General features: G+C 39.7%; 1 protein-coding gene across 7 annotated transcripts in view; it reads right to left on the bottom strand.

The window, feature by feature from the left end:
* The window catches only part of HHAT (hedgehog acyltransferase), a 324,736-nt gene extending 310,043 nt beyond the window's left edge, over nucleotides 1-14,693 (bottom strand). For 4 of the 7 annotated variants that reach the window (XM_057727695.1, XM_057727701.1, XM_057727700.1 and 1 more), the window contains exons 1-2: nucleotides 13,644-13,781; nucleotides 53-185 (exon numbers count right to left, since the gene is read on the bottom strand). In XM_057727695.1, the coding sequence (XP_057583678.1) occupies nucleotides 53-143 (91 nt within the window). In that variant the 5' untranslated portion in view covers nucleotides 144-185; nucleotides 13,644-13,781. Of the gene's footprint in view, nucleotides 1-52; nucleotides 186-13,603; nucleotides 13,800-14,456 lie in introns of those variants that run through there. The other 3 variants (XM_057727696.1, XM_057727697.1, XM_057727698.1) reach the window with 3 other exon arrangements.
* Between the last annotated feature and the right edge of the window lie 12,433 nt (nucleotides 14,694-27,126).

The following is a 27,126-nucleotide window of genomic DNA, read 5'->3' as shown; positions in this document are numbered from 1 at the left end:
GTCTCCTCCACCTTTCTTTCTTGATACAAGTTTAGAAAAGTTGGGGCCTTACCTCTGGAGACTTTGTAAACTTCGTAGAAAGAATAGAAGTGGAAGCCGAGGGAAGCAAACAGGTAAAACGACAGTTCCCATCGTGGCAGCATTGCTCCTTGTGACAAAGGGTCCCTGGTCCACGCTGAGAGTTTCTAGGAAGAGAAACAGAAATAAAAACATTAGGCCATAAACTTGACACTAGAGGACAGCATCTTATCACCAGCCAGTTCACTTGCTCTCCCAAGGACCCATCACTATTCAAGGGGATACAGACATAACCCTCCTCCTATCACACCTCCTCCTGCCATAACCTTATCCCACCTGCATCACATTACACACACACACACACACACACACACACACACATCCTCTGCCTACCCAGGGTAGACAGGTCTTTCCCTTTGAGCTTCCACAGTCCCCCATTTGCCTCCCATCACCAGTGACACCAGATACTCTGTCCTCATCACCTGCCACACCTGTCTCCCCCTTTAGAGTGGAATGGACATTTAAAGAGTAGGGACCATAATCCCTGAATCCCCAGAACCTAGCACAGGACATGGAATGTAGCAAGAAAGGACTACTAAACGCGTCATGAATCAATAATAAATTACTATTCAAAAGCCTGAATAAAAGAAAAGCACAAATCATCTCCAAACCTCTTCTAAGCCAACAGCCTTAACCTCCTTGCTCTCCCCTTCAAATGTCATCCCATCGCTGTTTCTAAGAATGGATTAATAAAACCACTCTGTCTTCCACCTTCTGGGCGCTTCTTAAAAATAAGTTAATAGCATAATCCCATTGGCAGACACTGCTAGTTGCCCACCCTGTATATGCAGTCTCCCTTCTTACACAGTAATTGAATTTTTATCTGAACACATGGACGCTGAGCTCAACTCTACAGTGTATCCAAGTGTGGACATTTGAACAGTTCTGGCTCTGAGGCTGTGGTCATCCCCTTCCTGCTGGGTGGAGTTGGAGCAGCCACCTTTGGACCAAGTGGTAAAAGCCACATAGGAAAACAAGACAGAGGCACCTCTGTCCCTGACTGCATGTACCACCCCACCCCCACCCCCAAAGCTGCCCTGAACATCTTATATCTGGACTGATACATGAAACAGAAAAGCATTCCCAGGTTGTATAAGCCTGTGCTATTCTCGATCTCTCTGTTATGGCAGCCATGTCTATATTCTAAGTAATAAAGCAGGTAACAGGAAGTTCTAAAATTCTGCAAATTAAATGATCAGTTCCCGAATAACAAAGAGTTAATTACATGTAAACCCTTTCATGGCCTGCATTGCTTTACTTAAACCTCTCAAACATGTCTCACTGTGGATGTCAAATTAAAACAAGAGCAAAATTTTAAGCCCCAAGCAAGCACTTCTAATACGTGACAGTAATGCCGAAAATCAGAATTCACACATGAGTTAATTTTATGCTCACAACAGCCAGGTGAAGTAGGTGGAGCAAGGGAGGTAGGCATTTACAGATGATGAATGTGAAGCACAGTGAGGTCACACAATCAGAAATAACTGAGCCAGGGCTCAAAGCCACGTCTTGGGACCACTGGGCCCCCATTCCATCCCATCTCAGGTACAGCCAGCCCCATTAGTGCCAGTTCACAGGGTTATTTGTCCTTAGAGCCTGGCTGGGAATTTGCCACACACAAACTCCTTTCTTCAGGCTACAGGGAAACAGAGCAGGAAAGGATATAAACTTTAGCTTTTGTAATAGGGAAGAACAAATCTGACTCCATATTGGATCTATTTCTTTTACTTTAACCTTTGTATTCTATTGCTTTTGCTACAAGTTAAAAATATTGTCTATAGCCTGAAATATACAGGATAGCCCATTCTCAAGGCTCCAACCTTTAATGGTATAACACTTTTCCATTCATATAGAGTTAAAAAGTTGCAGAACAGAGAATAACATTTGTCTTGCTGAAGGTTCACAGGAACATCAGGACCATCTGACCTACGCGGACAGATGCAACAACAAAGGATTCTGACACCAAGGTGTTTGCAACAACCAGCCACACCCTCTCTTCTTTTACAATAAAAGAAACTGAATTCGAACTCAGGTAAGATGATACTTTGGGACACTAGTCCACCATCTTCTCAGTCTGCTGGCTTTCCAAATAAAGTCACTATTCCTTGCCCCAACATGTTGTCTCTCAATTTACTGGCCTGTAGTGCAGTAAGCAGTTCGAGCTTGGGCTCAGTAAAACTTTCATAAAATATGAGGTCAGAAACCAACGGTCCTGCAACCAGAGGACCCCCGGTAATTACCTAAAAATTGCCAAGCCAGTCTAGTCTGAGTTTCTCCTGCAGCTCTCCTAAAAGATCAAGAAGCAGCCACTCATGCTTTCAATCCCAAGCTCTCTTAGCCCTAGTACTTTAACAATGCCTTCTCAAGTTCCCCTACTACTTTTCAGAACCACTTCTAGCTTCATACATTTCTAGTCACAGTTTATTTTTAAATACCTGGCATCTTCTAGAATATGTTAAGATTTCTTTCTGGAACTTTGTAGGAATATAGTAAATTTCCATTTAGTGGGAAGTGAATTTCAACCTCTGGGTTTTATATTGTCTCTCTTTTCCAAGGATGTTGGTATTACTATATTAGTTGATTTCCTCAATTAACAAAGAGCTGAACCCTTCTTCAAATGCTACTGAAATGTGAACATAAATAATCTTGGAGATTAAACCAAAGTTGTAGAAACCCTGCTCCTTTGAAGCTTTTCATGTACATTCTCCTTCTAGGACAATTCCCCTGAATTAGTGATTTAACTGTCAGGAAACTAGAAAACTAGAAAACTCAGTGTCACAATATTTCCCTTTGGGATGCTGCTCTTAGCTATACTGTCTATGTTTTGCAGACATATACACAAAGATACATAGGAAAAAGCAACAAAGCACCAGGGCTGTGTCCTCATATTTAAAATTTGGGGACTAGACCAAAATTTGGGGACTAGACCAGGGCTGATAGCACAGTGGTAAATTCTGCATCAGGCAGACCTTGGGGGAGACCAGGCTCTGCCGCTGACTAGCTGAGGAATATAAGTAGATCACAACTCTCCAGATACGTTTCCTCACAGAGTTATTGAATGGATTAAATGTAAAATGTTTACCTAGGGCCTGGCACAGAGTAAGCACCCAATAAACATGAGCTAAGATCTGTCCAGCAGGACCAGTTAGTGAATTTCACTCATCAGGAGCTTACCTGGCCAGAGCCCTGGTTTTCTTTCTGAATTGATGACATCTAACTGACCTTCCGTGGGGGGAGGGGGTGAGCATCCTACCTGCTGCTGGGCCTTCTTCAGCTGATCGGCATCCCCAGAGCTCTCTACAATGTCTCATCCTTGTCCTCTCCCTGCATCCGACCCAAGGCCACCCCAGACAGCAAACAAACTGTCCTTGGGGTCACCTGGAGAGCTCTCCACCCAGTGTCTCTTCTCAGCACCTCTATTCTTAGCCCCAAAGGGATTATATGCAGCACTCACTTTTCTAGCCTCATTTACAATCCCAGGAATGTGACCTCAAAAGACCACCCCCACATAGACACCTACCTGTCCTTTTTAAGAGATCTTTCTTCCTTAATACTTCTTTTCAACTTTTGTCCACATATCTCAAGGAAATTCCTTTCCCTAGTGTTTTTTTTCCCCCTCTGTTCATTTCAGCTGTGCACTCAGAGAGCCAATCAGAGTAGATGCTTTAAAGGATTCAATAACACAACACAAAGCTGTACCTTTGGGAATATAACTAAAACTTTTTTTAAAAATGTCCAAACCCATAAAGGTTCCTAAAAACTCAGAAAATTCTCAAGTTTCTATGTCTCATTTTCTAAACATGCTTACGTTCTTCTTTAGGCATAAGCTACCACGATGAAATCAAAGAAGCCCTTACTCAAAGGTGCAAGTAATGCCTCTTTCCTGTTTTTCATGCATAGTTTCAGGCCTGCAGCAACATTATCACCTAAGAGGGCGTCCATGAGACAGCCTAGAAACTCATCACCATTTATATCATGATTTCTATAGGAAACAGCCAATCTACAGCAGTGCAACCTGTTTTTAAGTAGGAGTCTACCTCATCAAGCTATATAAAGGAGGTTGTATTACTGATATGTGAGAGCTAAGGCAGGTTGCTGGGATGTCTGATGGTGAAGATGTGTCTAAGAACTTCCACTTCGGAAGGAATACTGGCCAGGACTGTGAGGAAGAAAAAAATGTAGATAGTTTAGGAGTCAAGTGGCAAAGGGTCTGAAACATATATGATGACAGGTTTGGACTTAATTTCCTGAAGAAACCTCAGGCTTATGAGCCAGTACATTTAATTTCTGTGTGAAGCTTCAGGAAGAAGCCCCTTGTGTGTGACAAATTCCCAACCAGACTCCAAGGACTACTGTGCAACTAGGGAAGCCCCCCAAGACCTAATCTTAAGTGCATTTTCTCTCTTTGTCTTCACTTGATGCCAGTTTCTCACCCTCATCAACAGTATTCAGCTATGAGATATTGTAGCCTTAACAGCTTTAAAGATGCTATTTTACGACCTCTAGGGAGGTCAGCAATTTAGGCCCCCAGTGGGAAGTGGAGAGAAAGTGCTAGAACCAAGCAACACAGAGGAGGAAAAATTAAGTTGCACCTGGCACCAAACTAGTCCATGAGGCAGTGTGTGGGGGGGGACGGGGGGGGTGGATAGAATAAAGGATTCTCCGCAACTAGAGAAAGCCTGTGCGCAGCAGTGAAGACCCAATGCAGCCAATAAATAAATAAATAGATAAATTTATTTAAAAAAACAAAACAAAAAAACCCAAACAAACAAAAAAAACAAAACAAAACAAAAAAAGCTTAGGTCTCGGAAGAAAATCGTAGCAGAGGTTTCCCTGGGATTAAGGGAAAGAAGTCAAACTGGAGGAACAAGATTTCTCTACCCCCATATTGGGTATAAGAGCCCCAGGCTGAGTATTTCCAAAAAGCATTTATCTGGAAACTATAGAACTCAAGAGGCCCACATAATAAACTCTTAGCTGTAAAATGGCAAGAATGCCTCCACTAAGAGAGATGTTTCTATACAGAAGCAATGCACATTAGCATTCACATTGTAATTTAACACGCCACCTGTTTTCAGAGATGCCATCCACTCTCATTCTCACCAGGAGGGCTAACTGTTCACTCTTTTTTTCAGGAATCAGAATCCTGCTCAGAGAAAAGACACGATCTGCCCAAGAACCCAGAGAAGCCAGCAATGGAGCAAAAAACAGAACCCAACTTCTCAACTCCCACTCTCTTGGGTAGAAATCCTGTTCCATACTCTTGGCAGAAAAGTACAGCTCACTACGCCAAAGCCTGAAGTGTGCATACACACGACTCCTGTAAGATGCTTTTCCCCAGCAATGTCCAATATCTCTGCAAAAGTCCTTTATCTTTATTTTCGATAAGCACAACAAATGGATTCCAACACTTCCACTCTGCATGCTTTTCTGCTCCTCACCCTTGACATTTAGCACTACATGGGCTATCATCAAATACCCTACTGCGTTTACCCGGAGTTTAGTAACAGCTGTAGTTTAATAAGTACATTTACAGATTATCTGTGCTGAGAAAGCACTTTACAAGTATTCTTTCATTTAATCTCCATAACAGCTCTTTGAGGTTGGTACTTCTGGTATCCTCATTTAACACAAAAGACAACCAAAGCCCAGAAGAATGGAGAAACCTGCCCTAAATCACACAGCTGGTAAGCAGCACAGCTTAGATTCACACTCATCAAGTCTAATTCCAGAGCCTTCTCTCACCCACCTCCCTATTCTTACAGGGTTCACGGATTCATTTTTGTCAACATTTATGATAAAATCAATTCACTGGGAAAGCTAGAAGATAATATAAACTACATACATGCAAAAGAATTTAAAGTTATGTATAACATAGATACTCGCCAGGAAGAAATTAACTAGATGTAATCAAAATACACATGAAACACCTAACTCGGTTACATTCTTTAAAAGATTTACTGAAAAAAACAAACTAAACCAAACCAATATCTTACCTTGGATATAAGAGAGGAAAGTCAGCAATTATTTAGAGATAAGGGCTGAGTAAAACTGAAATAGTTCTAAATTTAGGAACAAATGAGCACTCTGGAAACCACAAAGTAATAAAGTAAAAGGAACTCATGCCCACTGAAATGACAATGGTTTTGAAGAAAAGAAAATGAAATAGTAGAGCAATATTCTAGCACATTTGGAAAAGATGTTAGGAGACTTGCTCTTTTCCAGGTCCAACTTGATGAAACGGAAACCTATTTTGCAGAATATAAATTACTTGACTTTTACCAGGAAAACCAGGCCCAGATTCATCGTGTCCTCTCACAGTACAGTGTTCTCCAAACCCTGCTTAAGAATCTTACAAAGAGTCTTATTCTTCTACCCACACGATACTAAGGAGAAACACTCTTCCAAACCCAGAAAGGCTGCACCAACGCATTGGAATGATCAGCTAGACTGGAGAGGTCCACTGGGCTGGGCAAAACTCTAATTACAGAATATTTAAAAATACATACCACTACTTCCAAATATGCACCAAATGTTATATATCACTGCACAATAAACCATCTCAAAACACAGTGGCTTAAAATACCGAGATCTAGTCTCTCTCGTAATTCTATGGGATGGCAATCTGGGCAGTGCTTCTGCTGATCTCACCTGGCATCACTCATATGACTAAGTCACTGCATGGCTCAAGGAAGCTGGAGGGGACAACGTGATCTCACCCACATGTCTGGCATTTGGTGCCAGCTGTCAGCTAGCCTTACTTCTCTTCCACATGGGCACTCATCCTCCAGTAGGCTGGACCTTTCATAGCATGGAGGCTTCAGGGTCTTAAAAGAATAAAGGCAAGAGGTACAAGGTCTCTTAAGGACCAGGCTCTAGAATTCACAGAACATTTTATTGGTCAAGAGCCCAGCCTAGATTCAAGGGGGAAGAGAGAACAGCTTCCATCTCTTTTACTGGAGGAGTAGCAATGGCACCTTAAAAAGGGGCAGGGCCATGGCTTACCATACCAGTATGTTAGAATTCCTCATAAATTAAATCTGGAAAGTTAGTGGAAAAACTACATCTCACAGTAGATCTTTATTACATAAAGTATCACAAAGGTTGAGAGAGATGTATATTTTAAAGAATTATATTCCCAAAATTTCAAAATCTGTATTGTCATCTGGTCTAATCTCCAGCCAGTTTGGGAATTCCTTTTACAATAACCTATGTGACCATGCCCAGTAACACTGTAAGGCAGGGAGACTCCTGCTTCGAAGAAGTTCTGATTGTTACCATCTTTTTTTTTTTCCCTTAAACTGAGTCAAAATCTGCCCCTCTATTTCTAAAAAACATTCTGCTACTAGTCCTATTGTACCTGCTGGAACTAAGAGCATGAAGGTAGGAGAGCATGATAGTTTAGAGGATGGGTCTGGAGTCAGAGTGCCAAAGGCTGAATCCCAGCTTTGCTACTTTCTAGCTGTGTGACCTAGCACAAGCTGCATGACCTCGCTGTGCCTCAATGTCCTTACTTATAAAATAGATAATAACCCTCAGAGTTGCTGTGAGGATTACATGGGTTTACAAAGAGATAGGCCATTACCTTGGCCATAGTAAGTTCTAAAATGCTTATGCTTGTGTTTAATATTATTGCTACTATTATTATGTATACTGAAAGGCTTAATTATTCTTGCCAATCATGCTCCCTCAAATATTTAAAGATAATTAATGCTACCCTCTCCATTCCAAGCCTTCTTCTATGACAAACCCCCATGCTTCCTTCAGTTATTTCAATGTCTTGGTTCCCAGACCCTTTGCCAAGCCAGTTCTGTCAGTTGTCTCTTTATAGTATAGGTACCTAAAGCTAAACCCAAAATTCCAGCTGTGGCAAGACCATTGTTTCTCTTCTTCCGAAACCATACTTAAAATAGTGAAATCTTAGATTCATTCCTTCATTCGACAAACATCAATGAGCTCCTACTGAAGATCAGGAACTGTGCTATTTGTGAAGACAAAATATAGATTCCATCTGTAGGACCCCCCCAATTATAGCTCCCCCAGAAACGTGTATGCCCTAATCCCTGAACGTGTCAATATGTTACCTTGCATGGCAAAGGGACTTTGCAGATGTGATTCAGTTAAAGATCTTGAGATGGGGACATTATCCCTGATTATCTACATGGGCCCGATGTAATCACAAGGGTCCTTCTAAGAGGGAGGAAGGAGGGTCAGAGACAGAGAGGAGATGTGACGATGGAAGCAGAGCTTAGAGTGATACGCTTTGAAGATGGAGGAAGGGGCCAAGAACAAAGGAATGTAAGAGGCAGAGAACAGCAGCAATGAAAAAAGATACCACCTCTCAGCCCCACCCCCCACCACTCCAAGCCTCCAGCAGGAATGCAGCCCTGCCAACCCATTTTGCACTTCTCATCCCAGAACTGTAAAATAATTTCTGTCGTATGAAGTCACTAAGTTTGTGGTAATTTGTTACAGAAACAATAGGAAACTAATATGCTACCCCTGCCCTCAATTAGTTCATGGCCTAGTGGAAGGAAAGTACCTCATTAAAAGGATTTATATAAAATATCAGAATATTTTAATCAAATGGTTATAAACGTTAAAAACAAATTGCAAGAAAATGAAATCTGAAAAAATTTTGTATTCAGTTCTCAACTTAGCATTTTTTTGGCTTCTGTCTCACACGGATATCAATCTTAATATCAAACATAACTCTAAGTCCTTTTATATGAACTGCCCTTAAGCCAGATCTCTGCTGTTAAAGATTGGCAGAAAAGGATTCAGATTTATAAGCCCCTAGTTCAGAAAAGCTACTGATGTGATATTGTATCCTTTCCCTGGAAAATTCTCAACCTATTTTAAGCCTTTTTAATCACCAAGAATCATGCTCACCACATCTTACACTCCCCAGATTAGCGGCATCTGAATCAAATTTTTAAATAATATATTTTAAGTAAACTTTGTGTTAAAGTATGCTTAAATAAAGAGAAAAAAAATGTAAGGCTTTCAAAACGCAGACTCACTCCAGTAATTACTACTTAGATTAAAAAACTGAATGCCCCTTCTGTCCTTTCCTTGTAACTCCACTAAAGGTGACTATTAGTCTGACTCCTAGCACCCTATTTAGTTTTGCCATTTTTGAACTTAAAAAAAAAGAAAAAGGATTCACATAGCCCTTACTCTTGCTGTGTCTACCTTCTTTTTTCTCAGCTTTCTATTTGTGAGGCTCACCCATGTTGTATGTGAAGCAATAATTTGTTCATTCTCATTGCTCTGGAGAATTCCATCGTGTAAGTAATTTACTTATGCTTTTGTTCATTCTACTACTGATGAACCCATGAGTTGTTTCCCACTTGAGTCTATTAGGAATAACACTGCTCTGCATATTCTTTTACATGTCTTTTGGTGCAAATATATCTGCCTGACTGCTTTGTGTTTATCAGTGCATGGAGCAGCTCAGTCATAGGGTATGTATGTCCAGCTTTAGTAAATGATACTGCAAAAGCATTTCCAGAACAGTTGTACTAATCACGCAATGTATGAGAGGTCCAGTTTTCCATGCCCTAACCAGCACTCAGCATTGACAGGGTTTTTTATCTTGCTCTGTTTGGTTTTAGCCACTCTGGTAAGTATAGATACCCCATTGTGGTTTTAATTTGCATTTCCCTAACTAATAATAAGGTTAACCACTTTTTCATATGTTTATTAGGAATTTGGAAATCCTCTTTTGTGAAGTAACTTGCCCATCTTTCTACTGGGCTCTTTCTCAATGATTTGTAAAAATCATTTCTACATTCTGGGTATGAGTCCTTTATTGGATATAACTATCACAAATACCTTCACCCATTCTGTAGCTTGCCTTTTCACTCTTTTTACTGACTCTTTAGATGAACAATAGTTCTTACCAAGACTTTCCTTTATCATTAGCGCTTTTTGGGTCCTAATCAATAAACCTTTGTCATAAAGGTGTTTTATTCTGCTTTCTTCCAAAAGCTTTCTTGTTTCAGATTTCACATTTAGATATATGATGTATCTTGATTAACTTTTGTATATGGGGTGAGGTACTTGATCAAAATTCCTCTTGTCCATTTGGAATAGCCAATTGCCCAGCATCATTTACTGAAAAGGCTGTCCTTTCTCCAGAGCACTGCAGTGTCACTTCTGTCATAAATCAAGAGACCTCACATACGTGAGCCTGTTTTGGATTCTCTACTCAGTTCCATGGTCTATCCAGCATTGCGCCAACATCACACTGACAAATTACATACAGTACTGATCTAGTAGCTTAAGTTTTACAACTTTGTTCTTTTACTTAGATTGTCTAGAATTTCTACATATATTTTAAAGTTGGCTTATTAACTATTTTTGAAAAAAAAAATGCTGAGATTTTGACTGGGATTATACTGAATCCACAGATTTATTTGTAGAGCAATGACTTACCCTCCATTATTTCAAATCTTTAAATTCTCTCAATAATGTTTTAGCTTGCAAACAATTTCTATCATGAATGGGTGTTGAATTTTATCAAGTAGTTTCTCTCCTTTATTCTGTGACAGTGGTTAAATTACATTTATTGATGTTCTACTGTTAGACAGAGTTTACATTCCTGGAATAAATCCAGCTTGGTCATGATTTAGTATCCTATAAATATAGGTATAGGTTGCTAGACTTGATTTACCAATACATCATTTTAGGCCTTTTGCATCTTTTCTGTGAGAGTTTGGCCTATAGTTTCCTGTAACCTCCGTATCAAGCTTTAGTAACAAGGTTATACAGGCCTCATAAAAGCAGTCAGGGAGTATCCTTTCTGTTCCTGTTTGTAAGATTGCACTAGTGACACCATCTGGGCCTGAAAATTCTGCTATGAAAAGGTTTTAAACTACAAATTTAATTTCTTTTTAGATATGGAACTATACAGATTTTCTAGTTCTTACATCTTAAAAGGTATTTTACTCAAAAAACTTGTCCATTTCATCTGAATTTCCAAATGTATTCCCATAAAATTGTTCATAATAACATCTGATGGTTTTTAGATGTCTGTAGGATACATAGTGATAACTCCTTTTTCTTCACTGACACTGGTAATATCATACACCATTGGAGGGGAGGAAGGAAGGGAAGATGGTCATACATTATATGACACAAATAAGTCCATGATCATAGGCATATCCTCCAGCAGAATTATGCACAGAAGGAGCAGCACAGGTAGAGCATGTAAACAATCCAGCAATTCTCTCTCAACAGCTTTTATCACCAGTAACAACTGTAAACCTGAGGGAGAGGAGACATGAACTAAAGGAGAAGGAAACAGCTATTAGTAACGCTATAGGGTGGCCAGCAAGAACGTGGAGGAAGAAAAACCACCACTAAGCAGGGTTTGTAACCTAGATAGCCAGCCCTCCACCCACAAGGTGTCCATAGGTAGAATTCAGAAGGCCATAAATTTATTTTGTCATACATCCTTTTTTTTTTTTTTGGCTGCATTGGGTCTTCGTTGCTGCATGCAGGCTTTCTCTAGTTGTGGCGAGTGGGGGCTACTCTTTGATGTGGTACATGGGCTTCTCAGTGCAGTGGCTTTCTCTTGTTGCGGAGCACGGGCTCTAGGCATGCAGTCTTCAGTCACGGGCTCTAGGCATGCGGTCTTCAGTACTTTGCAGCACATGGGCTCAGTAGCTGTGGTACATGGGCTTAGTTGCTCTGCTGCAAGTGGGATCTTCCTGGACCAGGGATAGAACCCATGTCCCCTGCATTGGCAGGCGGGTTCTTAACCACTGCACCACCAAGAAAGTCCCTTCTCATACATCTTCTATTTTCACAAACCTCTAACTGAAATTCGGGATTTCATTTGATATATATGTGGAGAGCAAACCAAACCATTAAGAGCATTTCTGGTGATTCTGTCACCAATAAAGAGTCACAGATTCTGTCAAACTACAGTGCAGCTGTTGCAAATAGTGCAAAATATCATTTACATGGGCATCACTATTTTGAAATTCTGAGACTCATCTGATACAGCACTGAATTTTGTTACTTAATGCATTAATAAAGAAACAAAATACTATTATAAATTTGGGAGTTTTTGCACTATTTTGAACAGTTTCAATGTATTTTGTAACTCTATGTATTTTTAAATACCTTTTAAAAACTGGCTTTCCCAGACTTCAAAGAAGTCCATGGCACAAAAAAAAGGTAAAGAAACCCTACAAGGAATCAGGTATCTCACCCAAGCCAAGGAACTCCAGGCAACAGTTAAGGAGCCAGGCCCTGCCCTGGAAGGAGACACACAGATGAATAAGGCCCACCCTGGCTAGTTCCTGACATTACGTACAGAGTTCCCACCAACATCTAGCCACCCACAAAAATGACTGCCATCTCTAGAGATTTGGCCTTCACTCTAAGTTAGTCTGTATAACCTATTCCCCAGGGAGGGCACAAAGTAAAAAGTAGATAAAGCATAGGTTTTGACCCAGACAAAGGAGTGCAAAACCCAACCCCAACATTTACTCCATGTGGCTTTCGCATCTCCTCTAAATCTTTCTTCTGCTGTGAAAAGGGCTAACACTGAGTATCCCTCCCAGTTACTGAACGGTTTAGAAATAATGGATTTAAAGCTCTTGACAGGCACATCATCCCCCTTACTGTTAGATCAATCTTTCAGGTCAGAACTGAAACACTTCTCACCCAACACTTAATCACAGTTCAGGGCTACCGCTGAGCAAGGAGGGAGAAAAATTAGACGAAAAGCGAAACATGAAGAATGAAAGGGGGAAAAAATCATACTTATTCTTCAAATTCCAGTATAACAACTACCCCCTTCTCAGGAAAGCCTTCCCTCTCCTCTCCTCCTGTTAACACAGCATTTACCACATGGAAGTAACCGCCCAGCTCTGCGAATGAAGGAAGGAGGAATACAAATCAGAAAGGAATAGAAACAATGAGTCTCACCCCCATATAACGCAAACCACCCTGGAAGCCAACTCGCTAGGCTGACTGCCCTGATCCAAAAGCCACGAACCAATCAAGCAGCACATTTCTTAACACCAATGCCATCCATCCTAGGACTTCTCCCGTCCACTCTGGTAGGGATTGCGAGGAGGTGGGCCTTTCCACGTAAAGACTGATGCCACCTAAAGGCCAGACGTTGAAGAAAAGAGGGACACAGTCCGGAGAGTAGAAAGCAAAAACAGTCTCTAACTTTGGGGGTCAATGGAGCCGCGGCAGTTGGGCAGGCGCACTCCTGAGACCGTCAGGGGACCAGCGTCCACATTTCCCGCAACAGTGCCAGACACCGGGGACGAAGCCAGGGAGAGGGCACGCCGGCAGGGGCGCGCGCAGACTCGGCCGGCCGAGGGGAGCCCAGCCTCGACCCCGGCGCACGGCCCCCGCCGCCTCCGTCTCCACCGCGGGACCCGGCGCCTCCTCTGCCCTGCCCTCGGGCGCGCCCGCAGGAACGGGAATGGGAAACGGAAAGCGTCTCGTGCGTTTCTTTTTTTCAGCCCAGTCAATCGAAGCAAAAAGTCAACACCTAACTTCCCGAGGACCCGCTACGGTCACCAGCCACCAACCTCCGGGCTGTCCCGGGTGGCGGCGGCGGTGGCGGCGATGTTCACGCGCGCTCCGAGCTCCCAGCAACCCTCTCCGCACCTCCGGGTCGGCGGCGGCGGTGGCGGCGGCGGCGGGCTTCCCGGGAAGCCGCCCTTTTCCCCGGGAGCGGCGGTTGGAGAACCAGCCCCGCGCGCGTCCTCGGCGCACGTCCCCGCCGCCGTGCCCGCGCGCGCCGCTCCGGGCCCCCGGGCTCGCAAGCAGGCCGCGCGGCTGGAGGGGACCCGCGGGGGGCGGCCCGCCACTCCGCACCCGGAGCGTCAGGCGCCGGCCCGCGAGGCCCCGGCCCCCGTGCCTGCGCCCGGCAGCGCACCGACCTCGCCAGCAAACGCCGTTTGTTAACGGCAGGCCTGGGGGTTTGGGAGCGGAAGTCACCTGAACTCCAGCCTCAGTGGTCCTCACGTGCGTTTTGTACGCGAAAGGAGGTAGCTTGGTGGGGGGAGAGAGGGCGGGCTTTGCCGCTCGGGCGGCTTCTGGAGCCTGCTGGGTGAACTGAGCCCCTGTGAGCCTCCCCTGTCCTCCTCTGTAAAGCGGAAATAAGCTTCCCGGCTTTCCTGGAGAATTAGACTGCAGACCAAACGGGATGAACTTCGTGACCTGTAAAGCAACTTACAAACACGATCAGCACTGCAAAATGTGTATCAGTGATTTTGAGTAGGTTGTAAAAGAGTGGACGATCTGAAGCTGCCTCAACAGATGTAATTTGACCGTAATGTTATGCCAGGAGTTACTCAGAGGCCTCCAACGCCAAGGCTGCCAGACTTCCGCAGACTTACCTGAACGGGACGGTCATCCGGGCTCCTGTTAAAACCGCTGGCACCTGGTTCCCTCTTCAAAAAAATCAGACTCCCCAGGGGAGGGGTGTCTCAGGTGGTTCTGTGATCAGGTAAACGTGGATAACTCTGCATTAGGCAGCAGGAGGACACAGAGGCTGTGCTCTAAGTTTATTCTCGCAGTCACTGAAATAGGCCAGGAGATTATTTTTCTGACTGCAAAATTCTCAGGGAAACCAGAGTATAAACTCTGGGAACAGGAACTATCTCCTTTGCACAGCTCTCACCATCCCCAGCCCCAACACGTAGTATACGATGGTGTTAAGTAAGCAGGTGTTAATAAACTAGCCCCAAGTAGGAGGGCCAGATGGAGCAAATAAAAATACAGGATGCCCAATTAATACTGAATCTCAGGTGAACAATGAATACTTTTTTTTTGGTATCAGTATGGGCCATGCAATATTTGGGATATATTGATGCTTTAAAAAAAAAAGTATTTATTTATCTGAAATTCAAATTTAATTGGGCATCCTTTATTTGATTTGGTAATCCTCACCTGAAGAGTTTGGCAGAGGGACTCAGCTTAGGTAGCATCAGACTCAGGGACAGGAATGAGATAACGCCTATGTTTTTTCTAAATAACGAACAATAATGTAGGTTCACTGTCATTTACATTTAACCCCTTTCTTCACACACAACATGTTCACTTGAAAACAATGAAAATAAGGGCAGATTTCATTACAGATAATTAGAAACATCAATTAAATAAAAATACCGTAGTCAAAATTTTAAAGTAAGCAATAGACTGGGGAAAGTATTTGCAAGAACTATGATACAAAGTGTTATTGTTTATAATATATAGATTAAATACAATTAATAAGAAAACATTGGGAGCCAATTATAGATGAGCAAGACACATGAATAAACAATCCACTAAAAAAAAAACCTAGGGGGACTTCCCTGGTGGTGCTGTGGTTAAGAATCTGCCTGCCAATGCAGGGGACACGGGTTCGATCCCTGCTCCAGGAAGATCCCACCAAAAAAAAAAAAAAACCTAGGATATATAATAAGGAAACAAACATTGAAAAAAAGCTCAAAGTGCAAAGTAAAATAACACAATTTTTCACACACAAAAAAAGTTGACAAGAGTTAATGAATGATATTAAAGGCTGGCAAGTGTGCTGTGTCATATCACATATACTTTTTAGGTGGGTAAGCAGTTTGGCAATATCAAAACCCTTACAATAATGAAAACCCTTAATGCTTAAACTTTTTGATTTTGAATTTTGTTTATGGGAATAAATCCAAAGGAAATAATCCATAATGTAGAAAATGCTCTTTACAAAGATTTCAATTTTAATTTATATAATTTTAATTTATACCATAATAAGGAAAATATAATGTACCAAGATATACTATAATGGGGGGGAATCCTGAAAGTTCTCTAATTTTCCAAAAATAAAGAAGTGGAAATTAAAACATACACACTCTGTGATCTATTATATTTGCAACCTTTTAAAATAATGATTACTATTCATATGTAATATAATCATAACTAAATATTTTTTAAGTCTGTGCATTGAAAAATGACTGGAAAGAAAATAAGGTTACATTTGGGTGGTGGGACTTTATTATTAATTTTTCCACATTTGTATTAAGCAAAACTTAATTTTATAATAGAAAAATCTTAATGCGAAACCCCCTAAAAAAAAAAAAAGACTTCTTATCATAACATCAGTTTTACAAACTCTGGAATCTCACCTTTGCACAATCATGTACTAAATGTTGAAACTATCTAAATAGTAAAAGCTCCTTAAAACATTTTCCCTAATGTAAACAGCTTAACCAATTCTGCATATTATCTGTTAACCTAGGGTCTATCTTAGCAAACTGTTGTATGCTGAATTCAACTTAGTCATTTACATAACCGTATAGTAATTAAAGTGCTTTAAATTTTTTTTAATTCCACAAATTATATAAAGCCTTGGGTTTGTATCCCTTCAGAATACATTCTAAAAGGGGACAAGCTTAATAGCATAGTTTTTTTTTTAATTTGTAGTAAAATACACATAGCACAACATTCACCATCATAACCACTGTTAAGTGTGCAGTTCATTAGTGTTAAGTATATTCACGTTGTCATGCCACTCCAGACTCCTCACCTTGCAATACCGAAACCCTGTATGCATAGAACAGCAGTGTCCCACTCACCTAGTCCCTGGCAACCACCATTCTACTTTCTGTCTCTATGAATTTGACTACTCTAGGTCACTCATGTAAGTGGAATCATACAGCATTTGTCCTTTTATGAGTGGCTTATTTCATTCAGCATAATGCCCGCAAGGCTTGGCCTTGTAGCCTGTGTCAGAATTTCCTTCCTTTTTAAGACTGAATAATATTCCATTGTATGTATATTACAGTTTCTATCCCTTCATCTGTCAATGGACACTTGGGTTGATTCTACCTTTTCGCTGTTATGAATAATACTGCTATGAACATGGGTATACAACTACCTCTTCTAGACTATACTTCCAATTTTCCTGGTTATATACCCAAAAATGTAATTGCTGGGTCATATAGTAATTATATTTTTTAATATTTTAAGGAACCACCATACTGTTTTCCATAGCCATTTCACCATTTTACGTTCCCACCAACATGCACAAGGATTCCAATTTCTCTGCATCCTCACCAATACTGTTATTTTGGGCTTTATATGGTTTTTTTTGGTTTTTGGTTTGTTTTTGATAGCAGCCATCCTAACAGGTATGAGATGACAAATCATTGGGATTTTGATTTACGTTTCTCAAATGATGAGTGATATTGACCATTTTTCATAAGCCTATTGAGCATTTACAAGTCTTCTTTGGAGAAATGTCTGTTCAAGTCCTTGGCCCATTTTTTAATCAGCTTGTCTTTTTGTTATTGAGCTGTTGTAGGGGTTCTATATATATTCTATACAGTAACCACTTATCAGATATTTGATTTGCAAGAATTTTCTCCCCTTCTGTGGGTTACCCTTTCACTCCATTGATTGTATCCTGTGATGCACAGAAATTTTTAATTTTTAAGAAGTCCAATTTATCTATTTTTTCCTTTGTTGCCAGCACTTTTGGTGTCATAGCCAGGAAGTCATTGCCAAATCCAATGTTATGAAACTTTCCCCCAATATTCCTATTTTCTTCTAGTAGATTTTTTAATTCTTTAAAGTAGATGTTTGATCCCTTTTGAGTTAATTTTTGTGTATAATGTAAGGCAAGGGTCCAAATTCATTCTTTTGCATGTGAATATCCAGTTTTCCCAACACCATTTGCTGAAAAGCATTGACATCTTTCAAAGGTCAGAGTCACTTTTGGAAGTGAGAGGTAAGATAATTGGAGTAAATGTCAGAATCTAAACACAAAGAGAAAAGTTGAGGGGGTTGAAGAGGAGAGGATTTTCTTCTCTCTTTGATGCTTTACACATAGGCAGAAGTATCTGCCCTTCAAAGATCTGTGCCTGTCTTAGAGCAGAAGTATCAGGGTTCTGGCATCCCTGACTCAGAGCTGAAGTGGCCAGTCCAGGGCCCAGACACAGCCAGAGCTGCCTTGCCTTAGAAGACTTCTGCTCTGACCGTTCAAGTAAAGCCGAGAGATTCCTCCCTGGAGTTGAGAAGCAAACCAAGGCTAGAGTAAATTGACCAAAATTGATGATAATTGAGGTTTAAAAGAGGAAACTAATTTGTGCCCTGGTATTGTTTCTTTAAAAGCAAAAATATCAAAATTAGTATGTAAATGTGGGTAATTAATGGTCAGTCACTCTTTATACCCTTATTTTAATCCTAAAGTCATTAATCAGGTGCCTTCACTGGGCATGTTTTCTCTCCAGCCCTCTCAGTTAGTGGGGCCTGAGTAGTCTGCTGGGGCCTCCTGTCTAGACAGGCAGCCCTGAGCACCTGGAAGCCACTCTCCAGACTGCAGGACTGGTGCTTAGGAGGGATTAACCGGCCAACTTTTCTTTGTAAATTCAACTGTGACGCATAGAAATTATACTGATTCAAAAGAGGCCCAAATGGTTGTTAAGACTTAATTGATAAAGGCTTAAAGATAAAGGAGTGAATTTCTAATTATGAAATTTCAGGCACGGGCAATAATGGGGAGCTATTCAGAAGCATTCAAAGGCTTTCCCAACCTTCACCACCTGGCACAGGCTCTCATCTGCTCCACCTACGAGGATGTTGGCTCTGCTTTATGGTGATTCGCAATAGTCAACACTGACCTAGCGTTTGTCCAGCATCTGCTTTACACACAGCACAAACTGAATGCTGAGGGAGACATTTTTTTAAGTGAAAAAAGATTTGTCCTACAGGAAGTTGCAGTCTAGCTGGGGATTCATCAAATATACACAAAACAGCTAAGAAATAATAAGTATATTTAAAATAATATAATTCAAATTACCCATAAATACTGAAGAATGGATTCATATCAGTAGCCTAAACTCTACAGAGCACAATTCAATGCCACCTCTTCCAAGAAGCCTCCCCTGACCACCCTGGCAAAATTAGCCCCTGCCCAGTCATTCTCTATTCTATTACACTATTCTTTTATATTTTCCTATAAGACTACGACTCTGAACTTCTCTTGGTTTTTTAATATGTTTATTATCTATGCCAGTATTGTTCAGCTATTTGCAAGACATAATACTTTAGCAGATTGTAAAATAAAAGTAATGGGTCATAACCAGACAATTTTTTTAAAGAAAGTACAATAGAATAGATAGAATAGAATAGAATGAGATGAATAGAATAGAGTAGAATAGAATAGAATGAGAACACATCACTGGATTTTTATTAAGAAATGTGAACTTGTTAGAAATACTGCTGTGAACAGAATGAAGGGAAATAATGGAAGACTATGATGAATTTCAATTGACTAATACAAGTTATTCTGTCTTCTGCTAATAAACATCTCATCTGATTCTTTGTTATATGATGTGAATATGACCATCACCATTACAGGACAATTAACAGAATTTATATTTTATATTAACATTATTCAGACTTCATTGTAAAGCATTGTTCTGAAAGGATGTTATCAAATAGGATATGTTTCAGGTTTGCATCAAACGTACATTTAATTAAATCAGCATGAATTTCCCTTTAATGGAATTTCTCCTTACCATTATAAGAGAAAAGAATGATGAAGGGAAATTTTAGAGAAACTCCCGAGTTCAACCTCTAGATATCTAGAACTGTAGACAATGTTGGGAAAAATATTGACTCTAATAGTAAGCTTCAACTTCATTGCAGGTGCATTCTAAAAAGAAAAAAAGAATGGAACATTTTATGAGGCAGATTATTTACAGTATTTTTTTCAGTGAGTAAAATCCAACAAAAGTGACAAACCCCAATATATAATTTGTAATGACGCCTTTAAGACTAGTAGGACACTTAGAAACACAGCATACTGGACATGTAAACAAGCCCCTCAAACACTTTTAAATGAAAACAAAAGATAAAAAATTATTGGCACAGTTTCTTAGTTGTTCTACAGACTGTTAGTGAGATTTTGTTCCATATGGTTTGGCAAAATAGAAAATGGCTCATACAGATGTTAAAACTACTCTTCTAACATAAATAGAAATGATGTGTATGATTTTTAATGCTAAACCAGCTAATAAATTACAATTTACAACTCTTTGGGATAATAATTAATTCTAGTGGAATCTGCACTATTGCAGAAACTTCCAAAGCCATGCTCCTCATGTGATTAAAATCCAGTATTGAGTTTGAGATCTATCTCTAAAAGAGCATGGATGCTGTAAATTATTCAGCTCTTCTGGTTTACGCAAGATGACAAGGGATGTGCGTCTGTGTGTGTGTGTGTTTAACTTTAACCTGGCACACACTGGATAAGATATATTTACAAAACTGTTAAAAAATGCCTCGTTGGTCAATATCTATTAAGCTGGAAAAATAATAAAGGAAGTATGAGTGATGGAGCCAGCAGAAAACACAACATTATTTAAATATTGTTGAAAGCTACTAACAACACGTGCTTAGAATCAATAGGAATTCTACTTGACATCTCTAGAAATGATTTTACTGTATCTCATGGAATTGTTAAACAACAAAACAAAACAAAACAAGGTGAAAGTGTTAAATTTATTAAAGAGAGCTCATGGAATAGCCAAAATACTGACGTGTCTTGTTCAGATTGGAGCTAACCTAACCCTCATGCTGAAGCACACTGAATGAAGTTCATTGACTGTCCTAAGGGAACCCAAGGGAAAGTATTAAGCATGGTGAGTAAACTCAGAAGTGACAGTCACATTTTTCTAGATGAAAGGCAATCTCATTTGGCAAGCAATCTCGTTTTTGAAGATCATGCTTGGGATTTAGAATTAGTATATTTAACTGATGATATTGATATTTCTAATGAACTGAAATTTATAACTTCAGGGAGAAAGCAACATGATAATTCAGCAAGCTAAACACATCCAGGATTCCAGACAGCATTTTGTTATGGCAAATAAGACGTAAAAGCAATCACCCTAGCTCCTACTTGTTTCCAGTATTGTCACAACATGTTAAAAAGGACATTATGAGTAAAGACAGGGACTGAAATAAAATTAGGGAAATTGTTGCATTCCATGCCTCGGTTGCAAATGTATAACTGTTACTTTCCAGAAGAGGAATTATAAATACTGAGAAAACCCCTTTGGATGAAAAAACCATTTTCTTTTTGAAAATTCTGAATCAATAATTGACCTAAACTTGGTGCCTCAAGGAGGCAAATGAATTACTGCAGCTTAGTCCTACATTAGCACTGAAGGATGATCACAGGCATTAAATTTGTCCCCGTTTTAGGGTGAGATGAAAGAAGACAGGTAAAAAGGATGCATCACTATTGTTACCATTATTGTATGAACCAGGATTTCCAAACTTTAAAACTGATTAAAACAAAGGAGAGAAACAGGCTCGTGCGTTGATGCACAAAGTATTGTCCTTGTGTGTTCTGGACTGGAATGAACTGAGAAGCATTACACGCACCTAGTGCACTAAATAAAATCTTGCCTAATTTTTGGTTTTGTATTGCTTATTTGGGAATTTTTTCTATGCTGAATTCAAGTATTAATAAGATTTTTTTTTTGCTTTTGGTTTTTTTATATGTAATAAGAGTAAATGTTAATCTTATTACATATGAAATTTTATTCTGTTAGGTGGGGCGAAGAGAAGAGAAGGAATGAACTTCTCTGCTATGCAAAAAGCATTCTTTCTGGGAGGTGTGATTTGAGAAAAGGTCAAAAAGCACCAGACCTGTCGGAGTCTACCCTCCCCTGAAACCAGCCCCTATAGAATATAAACTCCAGAAGGGCAAGAATTTGAACTATCTTGTTCACCACCAGATCTCCAGTAGTACACAGTGCAGTGCCTAATACATAGTCAATAAATATTTGCTGAATGAAGGAACTAACCAGATTGGAAGGGAAAAAAATCAGTAGTTTGTGATTTATCTCATTTGCATTATCCAGGCATCTTTCTCTCTTCCATAGATTTGGGTTTATAGAAGATAAAGAGAAGTTGCTAAAGTCATTTCCTATGAGGGCCTGCAGGTTGCTAAGAAGAAGAAGGACTCCCAGTCCCTTCCAGTTTGGGAGAAGATTGCAGAAGACCTAGGCCATAGGAAGCCCTGGATGGGCAGTAACTAAGAGCAGCAGGAGAGATCATGTGCAGGTCAAAATGCAGGTTTACAACATACCGTTACTTTTCAAACTTTATAGAAAGCAGCTGCGCCTTGTGTAAGGTTGTTGAGCTCTTTTTTGGCTGAAAGAGATAGTCTAGTCCCCATCCCTCAATTTATGGAGGTGGAATAAGCACAAAGTAGGAAGTAGAAATGAGAAATGGTTCTTATAATGTAGAGGGAGGGGACAGAGTCAAATTTAGGTCAGCCTTCATTTCCTTTTTATAAAGTGGGGATAATATCTGTACCATATCATTGAGATGTTGTGAGGATTAAGTGAAATAATAAATGTGAAATGCTAAGCACAGTGCTAGACCCATAATATGCACTCCGTCATTGTTAGCTATTATTATTACCATGAGCAATAGAACGTAAGATGTTTGGAAATATTAACTGAGGTTTGATTTCTTTCTGCTTCTTTCCACTACTCTTTCCTCTACCATTCTGTCATATTCTATACACATTGCTCTCAGAGAGTAAAGAAAGCTGAAAATAAGATGTCTGTTGAATATCTGAATAGATTTAAGTGCGTAGTAGAGACAATATCTTGAAAAGCAGGACTTCCTTTTATTCCAAAAGCTGTGCATTTTGAGAAAGAACCAAAGTGTGGAACTGTTTCCTGATTTTTGATATGGGGCCCAGTGCTCACCCCATGAACCAAATCCCAGGACTAGTGACTTGATTGATAGAAACCCTCCACTAGGGCAGTATTTTTCAAACTGTGGGTTGAGACCTACTCTTGGATAATAAGATTGATTTACTGGGTTAAAATCAGTATTAAAGGAAATGGAATGGAATAGAAAATACTGGAGTACATTGCAAGTAGTAATGGTGAATATTGTTTCATTAAGCTGTTGTTTCATTTATGTTGTGTGCAGGCACTCAGCCATGATGTAAAATGTATTTCCTACTACAGTCACAGTCAATGAAATTTGCACATACCAGGAATGCCATAGCAGAGGACACATGTGTCTCTCTTCTCAGAGTGTCCCAGGAAGAACAATAGCTCCTGGGAGAATTGCTGCATCCAGATGGTGTTAGGAGAACACAAAAGCTGTAGCCCAGAGTGGCTACACAGAGTTGTAGGCATCTTGGCAAGGTTGGAAAACATGTGACAATTTTCTGTGGCCACCGAGGGGAAGGCATAAGAGGCCCTGAGCCAGCCAAATAGATTTGAAGGAACTAGAGTCTAGACTATGATGAAATAGGCAAGGAGAGGTAGTGGTGGAAACTTGGACTTCAGGAACTGATGCTGGCTCAGGACAATGGGTCCAGGTAGGGAAAGTTGCCCTCAGTGGACAGAGCATCATGGTGGGCCAGACACTGCTTTCCTCCCCAAGTCAGGGTATATATAAGCTCCCCTCCCTGGACAGATGTCCTCTACAGCTACAAAGACTGAAAGAAATGGAAGGAATAAAAAGAAGAAAACTCCTGAATAGCTACCCAAAAGAGACCATGTTTTAATCCTGTTTCAAAAAAGAATTAGAAAACAATATGGAGGTACCTCAAAAAATTAAAAACAGAACTACCATATGATTCAGCAATTCCACTTCTGGGTATTTATCTGAAGAAAATGAAAACTCTAACTCAAAAAGATATATGTAGGGATTTCTCTGGTGGCACAACAGATAAGACTCTGTGCTCCCAAGGCAGGGTGCCCAGGTTCAATCCCTGGTCAGGGAACTAGATCCCACATGCATGCTGCAACTAAGAGCTCACATGCCACAACTAAGGAGCCCTTGTGCCTCCATTAAGGAACCCTTGTGCCACAACTAAGACCCAGCAAAACCAAATAAATAAATATTTTTTAAAAAGAGACTATGGCAGGAATTGATTTAAAAAAAAAAAAGATATATGTACCCCCATTTTCATTGTAGCATCATTTACAACAAACAAGATATGGAAACTACCTAAGTGTCCATCAACAGATGAATGGCTAAATAAGAATTGATATATATATTTATATGTATATTTATATATTTACATATATATGTATATATATAATTCAGCCATAAAAAAGAATGAAATCTATGCAAAAATCCTCAACAAAATATTAGCAAACTGAATTCAACAATATATAAAAAGGATCATGCACCATAATCAAGTGGGATTTATTTCAGAGATGCAAAGATGGTTCAATGTGATACACCACATTAAAAAAATGAAGGATAAAAATCACATGGTCATCTCAATAGATGCAGAATAAACATTTGACAAAATTCAATGCCCGTTCATGATGAAAAATCCAAAACTCTCAACAAAGTTGGTATAGAAGGAACATATCTCAACATAATAAAGTCCATTTATGGCAAACCCACAGCTAACATTATATTCAATGGTGAAAAACTGAAAGATTTTCCTCTAAAATCAGGAACAAGACAAGGATGCCCACTCTTGCCATGTCTATTTAACATAGTATTAGAAGTCCTAGCCACAACAATCAGACAATAAAAAGAAATAAAAGGCATCCAAATTGGAAAGGAAGAGATAAAACTGTCACTATTTGCAGATAACAGGATACCATATACAGAAACCGCTAAAGTCTTCACCACAAAACTATTAGTACTCATACATGAATCCATTAAAGTTGCAGGATACAGATTAATGTACAGAAATCTGTTGCTTTTCTATACACTAATAATGAACTATCAGAAAAAGAAAGCAAGAAAACAATCTCATTTAAAATTGTATCAAAAATAATAAAATATCTAAGAATAAGCTTAACCAAGGAAGTAAAAGACCTATGCTCTGAAAGCTATAAGACACTGATGAAGGAAACTGAAGACAATACAAATAAATGGAAAGATACCCTATGTTTGTGGACTGGAAAAATTACTATTGTTAAAATGTCCACACTACCCAAAACAATCTACAATCTACAGATTAATCTACATTAAATCTACAGATTTAATGCAATCTTTATCAAAATACCCATGACATTTTTCACAGAATTAGAACAAATAATTATTAAAATTTGTTTGGAACCATAAAGACACCAAATAGCCAAAACAGTCTTGGGAAAAAAGAACAAAGCTGAAGGTATCACACTCCCTGACTTCAGACTGTAAGCCAAAGGTACAGTAATCAAAACAACTTGGTACTGGCACAAAAACAGACATATTCTGTTGATATGTCAACAGAATAGAGAGCCCAGAAATAAACCTATGCACATATGGTCAATTAATCTAAAACAAAGGAGACAAAAATATACAATTGGAAAAAGAGAGTCTCTTCAATAAGTGGTATTAGGAAAACTGGACAGGTATATGTAATAGAATGATATTAGGACATTTTCCCACACCATATACAAAAAGAAACTCAAATTGGATTAAGGACCTCAATGTAAGACAAGAAACCAAAAACTCCTAGAAGAAAACATGGCAGGAGACTTTTTTAAAAATAAAAATTTATTTATTTATTTATTTGGCTGCATCAGGTCTTAGCTGCAGCATGTGGGATCTTCGTTGTGGCATGCCAGATCTTTTGTTGCAGTGCACAGCCTCTTTGTTGCGGTACATGGGCTTCTCTTTAGTTGTGGTGCATAGGCTCTAAAGCACACGGGCTTAATTGCCCAGTGACATTGGGATTTTAGTTCTCCAACCAGGGATCGAACCCACATCCCCTGCATTGGAAGGCAGATTCTTAACCACTGGACCAGCAGGAACGTCCCAGCAGGACACCCTTTGACATAAGTCTTAGCAATATATATATACATATTTTTTTTGGATCTGTCTCCTCAGGCAAGGGAAACAAAAGCAGAAATAAACAAAGGGGACCTAATTAAATTTAAAAGCTTTTGCATAGCAAAGGAAACTATCAACAAAACGAAAAGACAACCTACTGAATGAGAGAAGATATTTGCAGATAATATGTCTGCTAAGGGGCTAATATTCAAAACATACAAAGAGTGCTTACAACTCAATAAAAAGAACAAACAACCTGATTACAAAATGGGCAGAAGACTTGAATAGACATTTTCCCAAAGAAGATATACAAATGGCCAACAGGCACATGAAAATATGCTCAACCTCACTAACCATGAGGGAAATGCAAATCAAAACCACAATGAGGAGCTTCATAGGTGGTGCAGTGGTTAAGAATCTGCCTGCCAATGCAGGGGACAAGGGTTCAATCTCTGCTCCAGGAAGATCTCACATGCTGAGGAGCAACTAAGCCCATGCACCACAGCTATTGAGCCTGTGCTTTAGAGCCCATGAACCACAACTATTGAGCCTATATGCTGCAGCTACTGAAGCCCACGTGCCTAGAGCCCGTGCTCCACAACAAGAGAAGCCATGCCAATGAGGAGCCCATGCACCACAATAAAGAGTAGCCCTTGCTCGCTGCAACTAGAAAAAGCCCACGTGCAGCAATGAAGACCCAACACAGCCAATGAATAAATAAATAAATAAATTAAAAAACAAACCACAATGAGATACCACCTGACACTTTTCAGAATTGCTGTCATCAAAAAGACAACAAATAATAAATGGTGAGGATATAGAAAAAAAGGAAATCTAGTGAACTGTTGGTGGGAACATAAATTGGTATAGCCACTATGGAAAACAGCATGAAGGTTCCTCAAAAAACTAAAAATAGAACTACCATATGATCCAGCAATTCCACTCCTGGGTATATAGCCAAAGAAAACAAAAAGCACTAATTCAGAAAGATATAATACATGTACCCCACCATGTTCACAGTAGCATTATTTACAATACCCAAGATATGAAAGCAATCTAAGTATCCAACAACAGATGAATGGATAAAGATGTGCCATATATACAATGGAATACTACTCAACCATAAAAAGAATGAAAATTTTCCGTTTGCAACAACATGGGTGGGCCTGGATGGTACTATGCTTAGTGAAGTGAGTCAGATGGAGAAAGACAAATACTGTATGTTTTCACTTATATGTGAAATCTAAAAAATAAAACAAACAAATGGAT

Source organism: Hippopotamus amphibius, chromosome 3 (assembly GCF_030028045.1).
Source record: "Hippopotamus amphibius kiboko isolate mHipAmp2 chromosome 3, mHipAmp2.hap2, whole genome shotgun sequence".
NCBI classification, from domain to species: Eukaryota; Metazoa; Chordata; class Mammalia; order Artiodactyla; family Hippopotamidae; genus Hippopotamus; species Hippopotamus amphibius.
The sequence above is the reverse complement of the archived record's forward strand: the minus strand, read 5'-3'. Positions and strand labels throughout refer to the sequence as shown.